This window comes from Lactuca serriola, chromosome 2, assembly GCF_051521515.1.
Source record: "Lactuca serriola cultivar US96UC23 chromosome 2, Lser_US96UC23_V15, whole genome shotgun sequence".
Classification (NCBI taxonomy): domain Eukaryota; kingdom Viridiplantae; phylum Streptophyta; class Magnoliopsida; order Asterales; family Asteraceae; genus Lactuca; species Lactuca serriola.
Window position 1 is genome coordinate 6,518,106 of NC_136409.1, and position 20,518 is coordinate 6,538,623.

The 20,518-nt window shown below is 38.2% G+C and overlaps 1 protein-coding gene across 1 annotated transcript; it reads left to right on the top strand.

Annotated features, from left to right (window-relative positions):
* The first annotated feature begins 4,312 nt into the window (after positions 1–4,312).
* Positions 4,313–16,851, top strand: LOC145088993 (uncharacterized). Its single transcript, XM_079027498.1, has 5 exons — positions 4,313–6,293; positions 6,411–6,555; positions 6,891–7,502; positions 15,915–16,077; positions 16,603–16,851. The coding sequence occupies exons 1-5, from the start codon at positions 4,313–4,315 to the stop codon at positions 16,849–16,851; spliced, it is 3,150 nt and encodes a 1,049-aa protein (XP_078883624.1).
* Positions 16,852–20,518: the final 3,667 nt, after the last annotated feature.

Consider the following 20,518-nt stretch of genomic DNA (forward strand, 5'->3'; position numbering starts at 1 on the left):
TCACCAAGTTAACAATAAGCATAAATCCTAAATATCCCAAATAGGTTTAAAACCAATTTAGCAGAACATTATAATTTACATCTAATGTTAGGCCTCATTATTTAGTAGTTGATACTTGGACTTTCTTTGGTAATCTCATCCGCAACAAACATAATTTAACTTTAACTAACATATAAAATAGGTTTAATTAGTCTACAAATAATAGAATATTAGAGAATTTTGACCTTAGATTTTGTGGTTCTCCATCGTATTGAGTTAGTTTCCAGAGAGATGTATAGGCAAATTTCTCAAACAGATATTATGAGACGCCTTTACTCAAACTTGTAACACTAGAAGGTAAGACTTCCTACAATTAAAATCTCGTTTGTTACACATGTCAGTATATGACAAAACAAGTTGTATTGCATTTGGTATGTATTGGACTGTGACAGTGTGACAAATTTCAATAGGGCAAATAACATAAAAGCCCTGAATGTAACGTCCAAAAATTTCACGCCAAATTCAAACTTTTTCAACCATAAATAAAAGACAAATAGTATTGTTTACAAAATTTTTTCAAATCAATATCCATCAGAGTGTCCCAAAATCATAACATAAGGATGAGGAGCGGTACGGTCACGCCTTCGCCTTGCCACGATCTCCTGAAGTACCTGAAACAATAAACTGAAAACTGTAAGCCCGAGGGTTTAGTGAGCTACCCCCAAAATACCAATACCACACTGACAATACCATATCAGTAACAATCAATCAATCAATCATGCATACTGGGCCATCGGCCTAACCGGACCGCCCTACTGGGCCTACAGTCTATCTGAACCTATTCATGCATACTGGGCCATCCTGACTGGACCGCCCTACTGGGCCTACAGTCTATCAGAATCTATCCTGAGCCTTCGGCATGACTGGTCCGCCCCGTGGGCCTGTAGTCTCCCTGGACCGCTCATAGGGTATGTTGGCCTTCAGCACAAAGCAGGAACGCCCCAACCCAACCAATAAGCAAATAACCAAGTTCGCATAACTATTACATACTGGCATATACAAACATCAAACATATATGTCATACTGATCATTAACCATATAATCCTCTCGTAACGAGAGTACCGACCTAGCAGGTCACAAGCATACCAATCCATACGGACCATAAAGCATGCATACTGTCTAACCTGATTCCGATCTAGCAGACCAAATCATATATAGCATACCATAACAATAACAACTAAAGGGTCGACCTTGGTGCCGTAGACCCTATCGATATAGTGAGGATAACTCACCTCGCAGATGTCGACTCGGAAGATAAACTCCAACTCTCGAATCACTTGACACAGGCTCCACCATTTATGACCATAATACAATATACTCATAAGTCCTTAACCTTATAAGGTACTCCATAACCCACCAGTTAACCCCTGGTCAAAGTTAAAGTCCTTAGTCAAGGTCAACAGTCCATGTTGACCCCAACTCGCCGAGTACCCTCGGCTACTCTCCGAGTGCCTTGATGCACATCCCACTCGCCGAGTCATCGGGGTGACTCGTCGAGTTCCATCGATTTTCGTTCAAACTTTCAGGCCATCTGTCGAGTTCCCTCCTTGCAACTCGACGGATACATACGCATACATATCCAAGGGAAAACTGATAGCTTCATTTTATTCACTTCTTTTTCTAGTTTATTGAGCATATTTCATTCACATTTTAATTAATTTCCATGCATATTTTCCTTTTTGTTATTTTATGACCACTTTCGGGTACTTTGTAGTTTCGTGAGTATAAATGCAGATTTTAAGGAGACTAGCAAAGCGGGATCTTTTGGGAAGCAACTGGGCTTGAAGAGCAATAAGGATTTAATGCTTGATGACTATGGAGGATCGATGATCAAGAGTTCAAAGAAGCCATAAATGATTTGGAAGAGTCAAATTGGGCTCAAATTGAAGAGAACTTAAAGAAAAGTGGGCTAGAAGCTGATTAGACTCGAAATGGACCAATGGACTAGCTGTGGGAGCCCAAGACATGAGGAAACCCAAAATACGTACCCAGTTCACACGGCCCGCGTGGGAATACCCGCGGCCCGCGTAGATGATGCTGATGAAGATCCGACTTTTTCACATGTGGCTCTATTATTGGATGCTTAGTTGGTATCTTTTGGTGGCTTTTTAAATCCGGAAATTGGTCTTTTTAGCTAGAAAATATGTGTACTTTTCATGCCTATCCCTCAAATAATTGCTCTTCTTACTATAAAAGGGAGGGAGGACAACGGAAGAAACACACAATACACTACAATCATCAAAGAAGCTAGAGAGAAGTTAAAGGCTTTTGAAAGTCTTGAAGATTGGTGGAAACTCTTTCCATTCCATATCTAAAGACAATGTTTGGTATCACTAAACTCTTTTCTATGTGTTTTGTTATGGCCATGCTTGGCTAAATTCTTATTTGGTTGACTTGGATGTAATTGCTTTAATGTTTTGGTTATTTTGAAGAACTCCATGAACTTATGTTGAATATCTATGATTATATTTTCTATAAAAACTTCCTTTATGTTTATATTTCTCTAGTCATGAATATTGATTTATGAATATTGTTTTGTTGGTTAAATTCTTGACTAAGTAATGGGTCTTCAATTTAACAAGCAGCAATTAGTATTAAATGTTTGTTTTCATTTCATTTAAACTAAGAAAACATTTTCTCCATAGTGGTAATGAAAGCAATAGATTACTCTTTGGATTTGGTGACTCTTAAATCCTAATGTTAATTGATTTTCACAAGATTACATGCTTCATTAGTTTTGTGACTTTGATTAAAGAAACGTGCTATGAGCTTCTCTAGACATTTTAATACAAAAGAAGAGTTGAGGCAAGTTATGCTTATAAATTGCTATAGCCAAGTTAGATCATAAACACAAGTATTGCACCTTGGTATTCTCATGATTATTTAACCAAATGTTAAAGTAATGAAATTCCAATGTCAACCATCTTTCTCTCATTGATTTTATATCAAATTCTTATTTTTGTTGAATTGTCCAATTAATTATAATTTTATTTCAAGTAATCCCAAAATATCAAAATCCCCATCTTTTATTCTTATTGTTATTTTACAAGTATTTGTACAACAAAGATTATCATAGAGTTATACAATTGAACAATTCCCCGTAGATTCGATCCCTTTACCACTATACACTATTTTAGTGTGTAACATTTAGGGTATTTATTTTGTTGGCCTCGACACCCATCAAATTTTGGCGCCGTTGCCGGGGACTGGTTTATTTTTAATCAATTTATTTCTCTACGACCAGATCTCAACGTATAGGTAACTTGATTTATAATCCAGAAATTGAAAAAGAAGCAAGGCGTTTGGCAAAGGAAAAGCAAATAGAACGTCGTCAAACTTCCAACCCTCTCGTGGATCCGGAAAATTTAACCACTTCCTCAAGTGATCCGGAACCCGATTCTAGTCCCGATCCTCGCCAAGAAATTCCCGAAACACCACCTCTACAACAAGATCCATCCATATTTGAACCAATCGCAATGGCGGACGGAGGAGAAGTTCCCGAAAGAACTTTGAGGCAAATGATGGAGACCGATGTTACACAAACTCCAACCGGTATCAACTACCCGGTATTGGAAGGAGGATCAGAATTAAAGTCAAGTTTCGTCCACCATCTTCCGACTTTCTGTGGGTTGGAAAATGAAGACCCACATAAGCATTTGAAGATGTTCCACATTATTTGCACCAGCATGAAGCCACAAGGGTCAACCGATGACCAAATCAAGCTAAGGGCATTCCCCTTTTCATTAGCCGATAGAGCAAAAGATTGGTTATTCTATCTTCCACCGGGTTCAATAAACTCATGGACCGATATGGTAAGAACTTTTCTTGACAAATTCTACCCCGCCTCAAGAGTCTCAAGTCTTAGAAATGAGATTTGCGGAATTCGCCAAGGTCAAAATGAGACCTTTCATGATTATTTGGAGAGATTTAACAACTTGTGCTATAGTTGTCCACAACATCAAATCCCGGAACAACTCCTCATTCAACAATTTTATGAGGGATTGTTACCAATGGAGAGAAGACTAGTTGATGCCTCAAGTGGTGGAGATGTCTTTAGCAAAACTCCACAACAAACAAGACAACTCTTCAACACCATAGCCGCAAATTCCCAACATTTTGGTCGCGCCAAGATATGAAGAGAGAGACTCAACATTAAGTCAATGAAGTGGGATCATCAAGCCTTGAGTCCCAAATCAAAGATTTAACCTCCATTGTCCAAAAGCTCACCATGGGACAAACTCCACAAGTTATGGTTTGTGGAATATGTGCAACAATGGGACATCCTACGGACATGTGCCTTGTTCTTCAAGAAGATGCGGAACACGTAAATGCAACGGGTGAGTTTCAAAATTACCACAATAAACCATCCGGTTACCAAAACGCATATAATTCTAGTTGGAAACCAAATCCCAACATGAGCTACAAACCAAGACCATTGCCCCAAAATGCATTAGTTAGACCTTCCTACCCACCACAACAACCTCATTACCAACACCCACAACCACACTATCAATCAAAACCATACCCTCCACCTCATCATCAACCACCTCCTCAATCTCAACCAAGTAACTCCGGAATGTCTCTTGAAGACATTGTCAAATCACTAGCCACTAGTACCCAACAATTCCAAAAAGAGACAAGAACTAGTATCTCCAACCTTGAAACACAAATGGGAGATATAGTTACAGCCATAAGCAAGATGGAGTCCCGTGGAAAACTGCTTTCTCAAACCGAAAGAAACCCAAATGTCAATGCGGTGACCTTGAGAAGTGGCAAACAAGCCAGAGAAAGTACTTCAAACAAGAAACCAAGGGATGAAGAGGAAGAAATAGAAGTCATTCCCATTGAAGAACCTACAACAAAGAATGCCACCCAAACTGAAATTCCAAAGAAGATTACCCCTCTAGTGACCCCAATAGCCACTCAACCACCATTTCCCTCCCGACTTGCAACCTCAAAGAAGAAAATGGAGGAAAAAGAGATTTTGGACACCTTTCGAAAGGTGGAAGTAAACATCCCTTTGCTTGATGCAATCAAGCAAATTCCAAGGTATGCAAAATTTTTGAAGGAACTTTGCACCAACAAGAGGAAGTTGAAAGAAAATGAGAAAATCTCAATGAATGAAAACGCATCCGCGGTTTTACAAAGAAAACTTCCACCCAAGTGCAAAGATCCGAGAATGTTTACGGTTCCTTGCAAGATTGGAGATACTACTTTTAGTAGTGCCATGCTTGATCTTGGTGCATCCATCAATGTCATGCCCTATTTAGTGTATGAGTCATTGAATGTCGGACCTCTAAGCGAAACTGGTGTCATAATCTCTCTCGCGCATAAATCAAGTGTCTTCCCTAGAGGTGTTTTGGAAGATGTCCTAGTGCAAGTAAACCAATTGGTTTTCCCAGCAGATTTCTATGTGATTGATCTAGATGAACAAGTGTCCTCAAAATCAGGTATAATCTTACTTGGGAGACCATTCTTAAAGACAACTAGAAAAAAGATTGATGTGTTTGTAGGAAGTTTAACAATGGAGTTTGATGGTGAAACAATAAGTTTCAACATTTATGATGCCATGAGATATCCAAGTGATGTTTCATCTTTGTGCTATGTCGATGTTATTGAACCATTAACCCAACAGTTGTTCGAATTGTCTAATGGCAACATTTTGGAAATGGTTTTAAGCAAAGGATTTGATTGTGGTAAATTGACCAAGAAGTTAAAGCTCTACTCATTAGATCCAGAAATTGAAAGACTGGTCAACCACTTAGAAATCAAGAAAACTACTCAATTGAGTGTGAAGCAAATTGAACTCCCTCAAACTCACACAAGATTACCACCTTCCCTTGTTCAACCCCCGGATTTGGAGTTAAAAGTCCTTCCTCAACATTTGAAGTATGCGTACTTAGGCAACAACGAGACTCTTCCGGTTATCATTTCAACTCACTTAACCGAAAATGAAGAAGAGCAACTCCTAGAAGTGTTGAAGGAGCATAAAGAAGCAATGGGTTGGACGATTGCAGATATCAAAGGGTTAAGCCCCTCCACTTGCATGCACAAGATTTTGATGGAGGAGGATTGCAAACCAAGCTGGGACGCACAAAGAAGATTGAACCCACCAATAATGGAAGTGGTCAAGAAAGAAATTTTGAAACTCCTTGATGCAGGTATGATCTATCCAATCTCGGATAGCAAGTGGGTGAGCCCGGTGCAAGTGGTGCCGAAAAAGACGGGAATCACAGTGGTCGAAAACAACAAAGGTATGATGGTCCCCACCCGCGTGCAAAACGGGTGGAGAGTGTGTATTGACTACCGTAAACTCAATACAAGTACAAGAAAATATCATTTCCCATTGCCTTTCATTGATCAAATGTTAGAAAGGTTGGCCGGGAAATCCCATTATTGTTGTTTAGACGGGTATTCCGGTTTTCACCAAATCCCGGTGGCACCGGAAGACCAAGAAAAGACAACATTTACATGTCCATTTGGCACTTTTGCATACCGGATAATGCCATTTGGATTGTGTAACGCCCCGGCCACTTCCCAACGTTGTATGGTTAGTATTTTCTCAAAATATGTCAAAAATATAATTGAGGTTTTTATGGATGATTTCACGGTATATGGCAACTCCTTTCAAGAGTGTTTGACCAATCTCACAAAAATTTTGAAAAGATGCATTGAAAAGAATTTGGTTTTAAATTTTGAGAAATGTCATTTTATGGTGAGCCAAGGTCTTATTTTGGGTCACATTGTGTCAAAGAAAGGAATTGAGGTGGATAAGGCCAAAATAGACATTATTCAAAGCTTACCTTACCCGACTTGTGTTCGGGAAGTTCGATCTTTTTTGGGCCATGCAGGTTTCTACTGGAGATTTATCAAGGACTTTCAAAGATAACAAGACCAATGTGCCAAATCTTGCAAAAAGAAGTTGATTTCGACTTTAATGAAGCATGCAAAGAAGCTTTCAACAAGCTCAAGGAATTGCTTACGTCCGCTCCTATCATGCAAGCACCAAATTGGGATCTCCCTTTTGAGATCATGTGTGATGCAAGCAATTATGTTGTTGGCGCCGTTTTGGGTCAAAAGGATGGAAGAGCACCCCATGTGATCCATTATGCATCAAGGACACTAGACAATGCTAAAAGCAACTACTCCACCATGGAGAAGGAGTTATTGGCCATAGTGTTCGCCTTGGAGAAATTCAGACAATACCTTCTCGGTACAAAGATCATTGTGTACTCGGATCACGCGGCACTCAAATACTTGATGACAAAGAAAGATGCAAAGCCGAGACTCATCCGGTGGATTTTATTGTTACAAGAGTTCGATTTGGAAATCCGAGACAAGAAAGGATGTGAAAATATTGTTGCCGACCATCTAAGCCGAATCGCTTCAAATGAAACTCTCCTCCCGTTGAGGGATGAGTTTCCAGATGAGCATCTCTTTTCCCTTACTCAATCCATTCCATGGTATGCTGATATCGTTAACTTTTTGGTCACAAAAAGGCATCCCGACACATTCACACGTGCTCAAAAAGACAAGTTGAAAAGTGATGCAAAATACTATGTGTGGGATGAAACTTGTTGGGTTTTGAGCAATCTAACACTTCCTAAGTGTGCATGCAACCCTAATAAACCTTGGATCTATGTTTTTCTAAATACATGCAAAACAATAATTTTCCAAGGTTCATAACCTATCTAACATGGCATGGGGTACTTTTAAACATAAAAGAATTAGATGAGATTGCATACCTTTTGATGATGAGTTCAATTCCTAAGGAGTTTGAGGGCCAAGCACCAATAGTGTGAATGCCTCAAATGGAATCACAAAATACCACAAACTCTTGGAAAACTTTGAGAGAGAATACACACTTGTATTTTCGGCCACACACAAGCACACACACACTAGTTCACTAGTTGCCATTTCATGCTCCATAAGCATGCTTATATAGTGTGCATGGTTAGGGTGAAACCCTAATAACCCATGACCTTTCCTTTCCAAGGATCCATGGGTTAAAAGCTCCATGGATCATCCATGGACTTCCATATAAGCCTAGCCCATTAACAAATGAGTGTTAGCCCACACCATATAAAACCAATAGCCCATAATCTAATTAGTCTTCCTTTTAATCTCTAAATTAATTCATAATTAATTTAAGACTAATACTAATTAAATAACATAACTTCATATTAATATATTATAACTTATAATATATTAATAAACATATGTGTATAACTCTCATAAAATTATCCATAAATAGTTCGGGTGAGATGCAACCCAAATGGACCATGCCGGGTCGGGTCAAGTATATACCAAATAAGTTATGGACTTAGACACCTTATCCAACAGACTCCCACTTGGATAAGTCTAATAACTATATTTACGTATGTTACTTCAGGAACCAACCAGCAATCGTAGCTCTCGAAAACTCCGTTGAACTATGAAGCGCCATTTTAGATAAGTGATCATATACTCCTCTGTTCTCATGATATCAGCCGGACAAATACATGGAACAACGTCGTACTTATTGTCCAGCAGTTTGTTTCCCGATTTCTGATTTGTTTGACAAAGAACTTAATCGAACACATCAATTTTAGTTCTGACCGGCCGGTACATAGGTCACAACAAAATCATCGAGGGGCCCAGATATCGCTTCTATTTCTAGAAGGAACAGATAAACTTCGACTCATATGCTTGTTCTACTACTTGTTGAATTGTACACAAAGGCACGCTTTATAACATCAAGTTACTAATGCGTTTACGTGCAATCAATGCACAACCAACTCATAGGTAACAACTCATATCTCTAGGTTTGAAGATTTATATGATATTACCGTCTCACGATCACTTGAGATAAATTCCATGAAGTGATACAAGTGAGCGTGGGTTTATTCCAATACTCATAACTTATGAGCACTCATGAATGTTGTAGCAACCATTGCTATGACTAAACCCATTTAGCCATCTACAAACTCGATTCATGACAGTCTTGATTCATACCTACTTCCAACATATGAACGACTGTGGAGTGTTTAAATAACTTAGTCATTCGGAAAGAATAACCTAGCTATTTTGGAAGTCAAAACATGCAAAGTGAAACACAATAATAATCGAATCCAATATGGTCTCAGAACCCTTTTGAATATAAATAGAACCACCTTTTATTTATCACCATATTGATTACACATTATTCGTTGTATAATGTTTCAAACAATCAACTTAAGACTTGAATAAAAACAACAGTCGTCCCATGCTCCTAGCATGTACACTTTGTTTTTCTAAACAATAGTTATGCCATACTCCAAGTATGCACACTATGTTTGTCTATGATCCTTACATTGTGATGTAGATCAATTGAACATGATTCCATTGATACTCATTTCACAATCCCAAATCCTTATTGTAAATGTGAGAATCCCCGATTCCTATCATTTACCAAAAAAAACTGTTAGATTTTAAACTTTTATGCAATGTTCCTCTTGTAATGATTATGCACAAAGTCACCAAAACCTTGTCACCAGTCATTACAGAGTATTCCAAAGAAGGTCAACTTCTATGGAACGGAAGTCTCATATTCAAAGTACATTGCTTTGAACATCCTTCTTGCATTAAGGTTTTCTAATCTTACATAGATTGAATAACTTCCACCTATGGAGACATTCCCATAGTCCCATTTTGACTATCACTTACGAACAAGATTTACTTCTTTTCATAATATGTCAATATGGTCCTTTCCGACAACTTACATCATACTTCCAACTTTCCCTGAGCAACCAATCTTTGGCGAACCTCAGATTGTCCTCGACAATTGCTTAATCACTTTAGTCATATCCAGTTCTAGACTTTTCCCTTCTCAATGCCTTAAGCATTTGGAAAATTTAGAAAGGATGAATATTATAGCACATGCAATCGATCCTATATCCGAAGCATTTGGGACACGATTCATGATGTTTGACATAAAGACATGATACTAGACCAGTCTTTTGCTACAATATTTTTTACTTGCCATGTTTTCAAAATTGAACTATGAAGAGGGATGCCGTAATCATAATCGAATCTTGAAAATGCAATATATATAGAATTGCTTCAAGTTGAACCATTCCAACATAAAATTCATATATATATTCTTGACTAAAGATGATTAAAATCTCAATCTAAGCTTTAGAATTGAAATGAAGTATAATTTCCTCTCCCTTAATTATAGCAAAACAACTTTTCAACCCTTGCAACTTCACGAATTGAAACTTTTGTTTTTCTATAATTAACATTGCTAGTTTGCAATAATAGTAATCACAATTATCATGCTCCCACTAACATGATGATTATTAGCATAACACTTATGCTCCCACGAGCTCTGACATATTTTCAGAAATCTGCTGGACTTCTGAAATTTAGATTCATACACCCTTTCTTAGATAACTCACATGTGTGTCCAAACAATTTTCAGAACTATGAAAAGGGATACCGTAATCATAGTCTCAATTGCTTAGACATTTGCCATTTCTCACAAGTCCATGTTAGTGTGCCGGTTAACCACACACGCTCCACTAACGACTTTTGAAAATGCAAATATCACAATTGCTATCTACTTAAAATCTACTTAGTGAAAGCGTTTCCTCACCATCATTTTCATGAATCGGAGAGAAACCTTATGACACTTAGATTTTATAGTGTATGAGTTCCTATCCATGTGAATTTGTCAAAACCATAATCACAAGATAAGGTTAGTGACAAATTCAGCCTTACATGGATTAAACTTGTTCAGTCTTAGTTTCTTGTCACCTTGGTAGCACAAGGCCCACCAATGCTTCCAAGTTGAACTCTGATAACTCACATGCAAATCCAACTTATTTGAAGTAGGTACAGAAATAAGAATTATGTCAACACGATAGGTTGCAAACCTTAAGTCGTGTGCTAGTGATAAATTACAGGTTTTACTCTTGATTAAATCTTGAAACTTTTTCAGGATCTTTAAGGCTCCCACTGTCCCCTTGACATATAAGTTTCCCCAGTCAAGAACCATTCCTTGACAAAACAAATATTCAAGGAATAGTGCGGATTCTTATCAAGACTAACACTTCACACAATTGGTCTTAGTTGGTCTTTGTCTCATCCAAGACATCACAACTTACCAATCTCAAATGTACAAGAGTAGAAAACATTTTAGTCTTACATTTGACTAGTGTTAATAAATCTTCCTTTATGTCACTCAAAGTTACAATCTTGGAGTATGACTCTAAGAATTGTTTTGGAACGAAGTATGACTCATCTTCTTGATTTTAACCAATCCAACAATTCATGACCTCTCTTCTTAGCCATAACAATGCACTAAGACGTCCTTAGAGTATGAATTTGTGATATGGTTTCATAATCATTAAGATGATCATGAAATACGATACTAAAGTACTCTCCCATCCTTTCAGATTTGAGAAACTTTTATCTTTCTGCCTAATTTGATTCTTCTCATTTGTTTTGTCATACATTGTAACCTTTCCAATGTTACAGAATTATACTTAACCTTATAAGTATAATCATATTTACTAATCTTTAGTAAATCATGACAAATCAATCTTTGTGGTGGACCTTGACCAGCGCACACCTAGTGTACCTAATTCCTTAGTCCTTTAATTGACTCACATATACATGTGATCAAAGAATTAGTCTTAATTTTCAAAGATGAAAATTCTCATTCATCATACAATACAACTTGTATGATTCCAAGTTTCTGTCCAATTGAAACTTGGGTGATGAAAAACTTTCTTCATTTGGCAAATTCAGACACTACCACAAATGAAGGAATCAAATCCACTTTCCAATATTGCTATTACTAGAAACATATAAGCAATAATTTTCCACAGATGCCATTGTAAGGATATTTTTAAAATAAATAAAATTAAAACCATTTTTTTTCTTTTATTTTAAAACTTTGCGGAAAAACTTATCCTTACAATCCACATGAAAACCTTGTTGTTATCTATTCATAAGCAATATATTATAACTCTTAAGCAACAGCTCAAAATTCTGATTACCGAACCATGCGATCGAAACCCACCTTCGCAATCAGAATCAACATATACTTACTTTAAGCTTCCTATCTTTTCTTTGATTCTTAAAAACATCAGCATGTGACCCATTCACATTATGTAATAAGAATCTCCAAATAGGAACTTAATAGAGTTAGATAGTGGACTTTACCCGAAGTAGAGTCAAACCTCTTGACTTGATCAACCTTATGACCTTTCAGGTGAATAGGGCAGCTTCGCAACCAATGCCCCTTCCTTTGGCAACAAAACACATGGACCCTTTGGTAATGGCACATGAGACTATCTCAGACTTAGCCTTTCTCTTTACCATTTGGTCAACCGAGTTGACTATGGCCGATCCCTTTCCATTGGGAAGAGAAATCCTTTTCTAAATATCCAATGCTACCATTGTTAATGTCCATTTAAGACTTGGGAAGTTGTTCTTTTAATCAAATTTGCTTTACTGGTGTTCCAAATCATTGCTGATTCCACAACACCAAGCAAATTAGATAACATCATTAAGGGTCATGTCATAGTCTGTCTCATAGTAGTCCCAAAGAGACTCACTATGTTACTAAGAAAGTGATTGAACATCCAACCTTCACGAGACTTTGACACCCAACTCTCCCAGCTTGTCAATATGTGACTTTATCTCCAAGATGTGAGCACATATAGACTATGCTTGCCAATAGGGATTGAGTGACTTTAAACTTTTCAAGAACTTGTGGGTGAGGGAGAATAATTGGAGGAGGTGGAGGAAGTGAAGCATGATGTTGAGGGACACCATCTTCAAGAGATTTGGGAAGATCATAGTTGTCTGAACCAGACATCTATAATGGGAGAAAATCAAGTTAGTTGATTCAAAGTCTTTAATATAACACCCAATATGAAATATTAAGGCTAGGACCCAACACAATATTTTATAATTTGGAAGAGGGATGCCGTAATCCAAGCTATAAAATATTTGAAGGTAGGCGAATGACGATTCACCAATTTCCACCATAAAAAACGAAATAATTTATTAGGTTTTAATTGGATTTGAAATTCCTAGATCTTTTGAGATTCATTGAACTTTTCAATGGCATGTTTCAATCTCGAGTATGCCCTCTCAAATTTTGTGACTGGAATGCCGAGGATCACAAAACAAGGTGTGAATAACCATACCAATTCACTTCGTACCCTTAATATTATCACCCAATCAATGTGCCGGTTAACCACACACGCTCCATTGATCTATGACAAACATTAAGTCACCCTTCGTGATCCTTACTAGTCCAAGTTAGTGTGTCGGTTAACCACACACGCTCCACCAACGACTTGGTAAGGTACAAAGTGTGAATTCCATGGGCTAGCACCAAATTCACATTTTTCCTAAATTAACTAAGATTGGGAATTAAATAAAAAATATTTAGTTACTTTATCATAATTATTATACTTTTAATGAGAATTTAAAGTCATTGTCCTACCCTTTCGACTAACGACCCTCCACCAGTCAAGCAAGCGGTGGGTGAGAGTGGACACCCATTAAGTCGCCATTTTATAGGCAACAACCTTATACCCACCTTATAGACCGGCTTCGTGAATGAGGCCTACTAACGGTAAAACGACTTGTTCTTATACATATATATATATATATATATATATATATATATATATATATATATATATATATAATTAACCATTAATGTTATAAATAGTATAAGGGTTGAATTTTAACTTTTAAAATTCTAAGTGTTGGAATTAAAGTTTATTAAAGTGTGTGAAACTTTTCTAAATTCCAAAACTTGAGGGCAAGTTTTGAAACTATTCAAAACAAATTAATTCCATGATTTATGTGTTTAAAGTAGTTTTAATCCAAAAACTCTTCAAGTTCCATAACTTGAGGACAAGTTATGGAAGACTTTAAACTAATAAAAGAATTACTTTTCTTTATTTTATAACTTATGGAATTAATTAAGGTCACACTTTATTTATATATTTATTAATGAAGTGACTCTTGAACCTCCATAACTTAAGGACAAGACTCTTCATCTTTTGTAACCATCCAAGACTTTTCATTTCATAACTTATGAATTAAAGGTTCATAAAAATGAAGACTCTTTATTTTCATGTAACTTATGTGTTTTAAGTGTGTGTTAAAGAAAAGTGACCTTTGGATATCCATAACTTGAGGACAAATTATGGACTCCATTAAAACACATAAATGATCAAGAATTAATTCTAAACAATTCAGCAAATAATTCCTATCATCTTCTAAATTCATAAGAACATGAACATGATCACCAAAATTTCAAGAATTATATGAACACATAAAAACATGGAATTTTGATATATGCTATTGTAAATGGAATAGAACAACCATTACACCAGCTAAAATGAGTTTTAAAACATCAAAACAGTTTAGGGTAATGTTTCTAGTCCATTTCCAGCAGCAAAAGTCGAAATTCTGCATTCTGATCATTCTACTCGCCGAGTGCACGAACCTACTCACCGAGTAGGATGATTTTTTCCTTGAACTCGGCGAGTCCCCCCATGGACTCGGCGAGTCCATCAGCCAGACAGCAACAATTTCAACTTTTTTCACTATTTTGCATCAAGTATCAAACAAGCAAACCTGGGCTCTGATACCACTGTTGGGTTTTGAGCAATCTAACACTTCCTAAGTGTGCATGCAACCCTAATAAACCTTGGATCTATGTTTTTCTAAATACATGCAAAACAATAATTTTCCAAGGTTCATAACCTATCTAACATGGCATGGGGTACTTTTAAACATAAAAGAATTAAATGAGATTACATACCTTTTGATGATGAGTTCAATTCCTAAGGAGTTTGAGGGCCAAGCACCAATAGTGTGAATGCCTCAAATGGAATCACAAAACACCACAAACTCTTGGAAAACTTTGAGAGAGAATACACACTTGTATTTTCGGCCACACACAAGCACATACACACTAGTTCACTAGTTGCCATTTCATGCTCCATAAGCATGCTTATATAGTGTGCATGGTTAGGGTGAAACCCTAATAACCCATGACCTTTCCTTTCCAAGGATCCATGGGTTAAAAGCTCCATGGATCATCCATGGACTTCCATATAAGCCTAGCCCATTAACAAATGAGTGTTAGCCCACATCATATAAAACCAATAGCCCATAATCTAATTAGTCTTCCTTTTAATCTCTAAATTAATTCATAATTAATTTAAGACTAATACTAATTAAATAACATAACTTCATATTAATATATTATAACTTATAATATATTAATAAACATATGTGTATAACTCTCATAAAATTATCCATAAATAGTTCGGGTGAGATGCAACCCAAATGGACCATGCCGGATCGGGTCAAGTATATACCAAATAAGTTATGGACTTAGACACCTTATCCAACAAACCTTACTTGTGGAAACATTGTCCCGATCAAATCATTAGACGATGTGTACCCCAACAAGAGCATAAATCAATTTTACAATTTTGCTATGAATTTGCTTGTGGGGGACACTTTGGACCTAACCGGACCTTGAGAAAGGTCCTTGAATGTGGACTATTTTGGCCAACCATGTCACGCGATTGTTACTTGTTTTGCAAAAGCTGTGAATGGTGCCAAAAGACAGGGAATATTTCACAAAAGAACCAAATGCCACAAAATCCAATCCTTATTTGTGAAATTTTTGACGTATGGGGGATTGATTTTATGGGCCCATTCCCTATCTCGTTTGGCAACGTTTACATCTTGCTCGCAGTTGGCTATGTTTCAAAGTGGGTTGAAGCCAAAGCCACAAGATCGGATGATGCCAAAACAATTGTCGAATTTTTAAAATCTAATATCTTTGTGAGGTTTGGTGTACCTAGGGCTTTGATCAGTGATCGAGGGACGCACTTTTGTAACAAAATGATGGAGGCTTTACTGAAGAAATACAACGTGACTCACCGTGTTTCAAGCGCCTACCACCCTCAAACGAATGGTCAAGATGAAGTTTCAAACCGTGAGGTGAAGAGCATACTTGAGAAAACAGTAAATCCCTCAAGAAAAGATTGGAGTTCAAGGCTTGACGATGCCTTGTGGGCCTATCGGACCGCGTAAAAAACTCCGATAGGAATGTCTCCGTTTAGGTTGGTCTTTGGGAAACCTTGTCATCTTCCCGTGGAATTGGAACACCGCGCATTCTGGGCGGTCAAGCGATGCAATTTAAATATCGATGATGCGGGAATAAATAGGAAGCTTCAACTTCAGGAGTTGGAGGAGTTGAGAAATGACTCCTATGAAAACTCAAGAATCTACAAGGAAAAGACAAAGCTTTTTCATGACAAGTCCATTACCCGCAAGCACTTCGAACCGGGAAATAGGGTTTTGCTTTACCATTCGCGAATGAAATTATTTCCTGGGAAGTTGAGATCAAGATGGATAGGTCCATTTGTCGTGCTAAAAGTCTTTGAGCACGGAGCAGTCGAAATCCAAAGTGAAGAAACGGGGCAAGTCTTTAAAGTCAATGGGCATCGTTTGAACCTTTCTATGAAGGTTTTAACGCGAATGTCCTAGATATCATCCAATTGGATGCCCCGGTTTATTGAAGTCAAAAGGGAAGCACGTCTCGCCAAAGATGTTAAAGAGGGGCATTTTTGGAAAGCTATGCTTTCAAATAAACGTGTGTTTAAAAAAATGGTCGATAAAACCCGCGGCCCGCATGAAGATTGTGAAGAAATGACATGCGACCCGCGTAGAGAAAACTCCACCCAGCCCGTTCAGCAACCGCGGTTGACCCGCGACCCGAGCTACACCCGTGCTTGAAACAGAATGGTTAGATCAATTTTGAGCTGCTAGACGTGGCCTGCACGCGGCCCGCGCCTAGCCCGCGTGTAGGTCGTTTGACTGATTTCTTGAGCTGTAGACTTATGTTGACCACGGGTTAAATTGTTTGACCAACTAAAAACCGGGTTTGACCTCCATTGACCAAGGATTAAAACACCCCAACACCCTTCTTCTTCATTCTAAACCCCAAGAACTTCAACATTTTCTCTCAAGAAACTCAAGAACACCATAACCCACTCCTCACAAAAATCAATTTTCCCGGAGTTCTACCGGTCGGAATCTCGTGAAACCACCACCATTCTTCACCATTTTTCATCCTCTACAAACCCCATCCAAAATCCGGTCCGATCTGTGGCCGGAATTCCGGGCGACACCACCACCCACCACCACCTTCTTTCGCATTTTCCGGCAAACTCCGGCCACAATTGAAGAATCCGAGCACGGGGTTTTGTTTCTCTCCTCAAGGGATTTCTAATCATAACAATCTTTAAGGAAAAGCTCACGAAAAATTTCCGTCAAATTCCGGGTACCGCCATTCTAATCAACGGAAATTCATCTTCAAGCCCGTTTGAGGGGTTTTTTAAGAGTTTAAATCATCAAATACGGAGCAAAATTGCAAAATTGTAAGCTTGGGGTGTGTCTTGACGACATCCTTTGGGTGGCACTAATCATCTAAGCAATTTGGTACTTTCACTCCTTAATCTTGATTATTTCCATTAGTGGTATTGTTGATAAAATTTGTCAAAAGAAAATGTCAAAACGTACCAAAACGGGGACAGGAGATACTTCCTCCAAAGGAGGATCAAAAGGAAAATCAAATAATCCCCCATTTCGTTTGACAAATCGTGAGATCGAAAGACATATGACTTTCTCGTTTCCAATAAACGACAAGTCAAGTCGACAAAATTCCTCCATAAGGAAACTTTTGACAGTCTTGGAGTACTAGAGGGAGTCCAAGCTTTGTTCAACAACATCGGATGGGGACAATTCCTCTATAACCGAGCAGCAAGTTATGTTGAACCTAACTTGGAATTTCTCGCCACATTCAACCCCGGTGACGATACTGAAACCGTCACTTTCCAAATGCTCGGCGAGAGACGATCACTACCACATCGGGTCATGAACGCCTTGATGGGCACTCCCGTGGACAACCTTTATTATCAACAAAAACCATGGCCCGAGGAATTCAATGAACATTACTTTTGGCAACAAATTACAAATGATCAGCAATATTCATCGTCTTCCTCGAAGGCCTCATCCATAATCCATCCATGTTTGTGCCTAGCGCATCGAGTGCTCACATGCACCATTTTTGCCCGAGCCGAAGTGGGACAAATCTCAAAGGTAGAATTATTCTTCCTTTGGTGCATGACTCGTGAGAATGGCCCAAGGCCGGATTTTGCCTCATTTTTCTTTACCAAATGTTACAACCTAACGACTATGGATAAAGGAGACATCTTCATTGGGGGATTGATCACTCTTCTTGCTTCACGGCCCCTGCTTCAACTTCATCTTTCTACTCTACCATTTGAGAGGGTTGTCGGACCATCTAGCCTTGATGGCAACGCATTAAGGCGGATGCAACTCATCCGGGATTCGGTGGTTGGTACCATGTGGATCCTCGACAACCAACCATACATCTTTCTTCCACATGAATATATAGGGTGTTTTGATCCAACCGATCCCGATCAATGGATCATTCCTTCTGATTACCCTCCTCCTGTGGATAATGAAGATGATCAATTCCAACACCCACAGCATCAAGCCGAGCCCCAATTCCAGCCACAGCAGCAGGGGGGACAAGAAATACCATAATATTCCCCCCTATGTTCTTTGAAAAATTCAACACAATGTTCTCCACGGTACAACGCATCGATACCCAAACGCAGGAGAACACCAGAGCCATCCAAGATGTGGCTACACGTGTCGAACGGCTGGAGCAATCATTCCCACCCACTTCCCACCAGGTCCAAGATATGTGGGACTACCACTATCGCCATGGGCATTTCCCGCCGCCCGACCCCCCGATTTAGGTCATTTCCGCCCTTTCCTTAAGCATTGAGGACAATGCTTGTTCTTAAGCTTGGGGTGGGGCACTTATCTTTTCTTTTTATTTTTTCATGCATTGTTTTTAACTAGGTTGCATAACATTTTAGTTTTAAGCTAATTTTCATTAAATTTTTAATTATAAAATTCCAATAAGATTTTATTTTCTTCTTTTCCACTTTTTATTTTTTTTAGCCTAGGGAATTAGCATTCATGCATTTTTGTTATCTGTTTATTCTCACCTCCTTGGATGCCATGGAACAGGTTCAAAGTTATTATATCATTATTGGTCCAGGATCTTGTTGCTATCTCACCCATCGAACCGGGACCACTAGCTGCAGTTTGGGATTTCATACTTGGGATCAGATGCTGGTAGCTTAACGGGGTAAGTGATCATGGCCAGGTAGTTTTATGAAGAATTATGCATACAATACTAACAACTGTAGGATATACTATAGCAATGGATGTTCTTAGCCTTGCGGTCACTACCGCTGAGAGGATCACACTTGATCATGTTTGAACTGTTAGGATGAAGCATTGGTGCTTGTCCCCGAGTAGAATCCATATCCGGTCTCTTTACATCACCATATCTTTTTGTGATTTTCTTAGGATTTTAGAGAGTCATTTAGTCCACATTTGGACAATTCTTGTTATAGTTGAAAAAAAAATCACAAGTTTGAAAAGGAGCTTACATCCCTATGCTCCACACATGGTCGTTTTCACACTTAGACCATTCGGATTATTATTAACCTTTCGGTTCCACATACATACCTTTGGGAACCAAATATGTTAAAAAAAATCAAGAAAAATTCCAATCAGCAATTATCCTAGATGGGTGACCAGTTCAATCATTGAACAAATTTTCCTAGATTGTGGTCACCCGGCGTTTGATGTTCAATTATTTAGGCATGTTTTATTGTATATAGATTGAGTTATTTTTCGCAAATTGGTGATGTTTTGGAGACTGTCGAGTCGGATACTACGGGAGTTTTGGGCCAACACTAAGTGAACTGATTCCTACAACGGTGCCCGAGCGATTAAACCCAAATTACACATGAGAGTGGCCGAAAGACGTGAGATCAGAGTGTACACTGAAAAGAAGAGCTCCACACGAGCCCATCCAGTTGCTTTCTCCCTACCACAGATGTTATTCATTATATGCATGTTCCATTGAGGCTGCGACCGACCATCCCTCCTTACTCACCTAGAGGAGTTGTCCTAGCTGCGGTTTATGGTCCCATTGTCATCGGATGAAAAAGTTGTGAGATAGCAGCAAAATCAATTCTAATCATGTTGACTAACAATGAACAGGTTCCATGGTTCTATCCATTCTTTTTATTTTTAGGGTAGTTCATCCCGAGTTCATTTTAGTCTTATCTTACTTGAGGACAAGTAAGGTTTAAGCTTGGGGTGATTTGATAGCTTCATTTTATTCACTTCTTTTTCTAGTTTATTGAGCATATTTCATTCACATTTTAATTAATTTCCATGCATATTTTCCTTTTTGTTATTTTATGACCACTTTCGGGTACTTTGTAGTTTCGTGAGTATAAATGCAGATTTTAAGGAGACTAGCAAAGCGGGATCTTTTGGGAAGCAA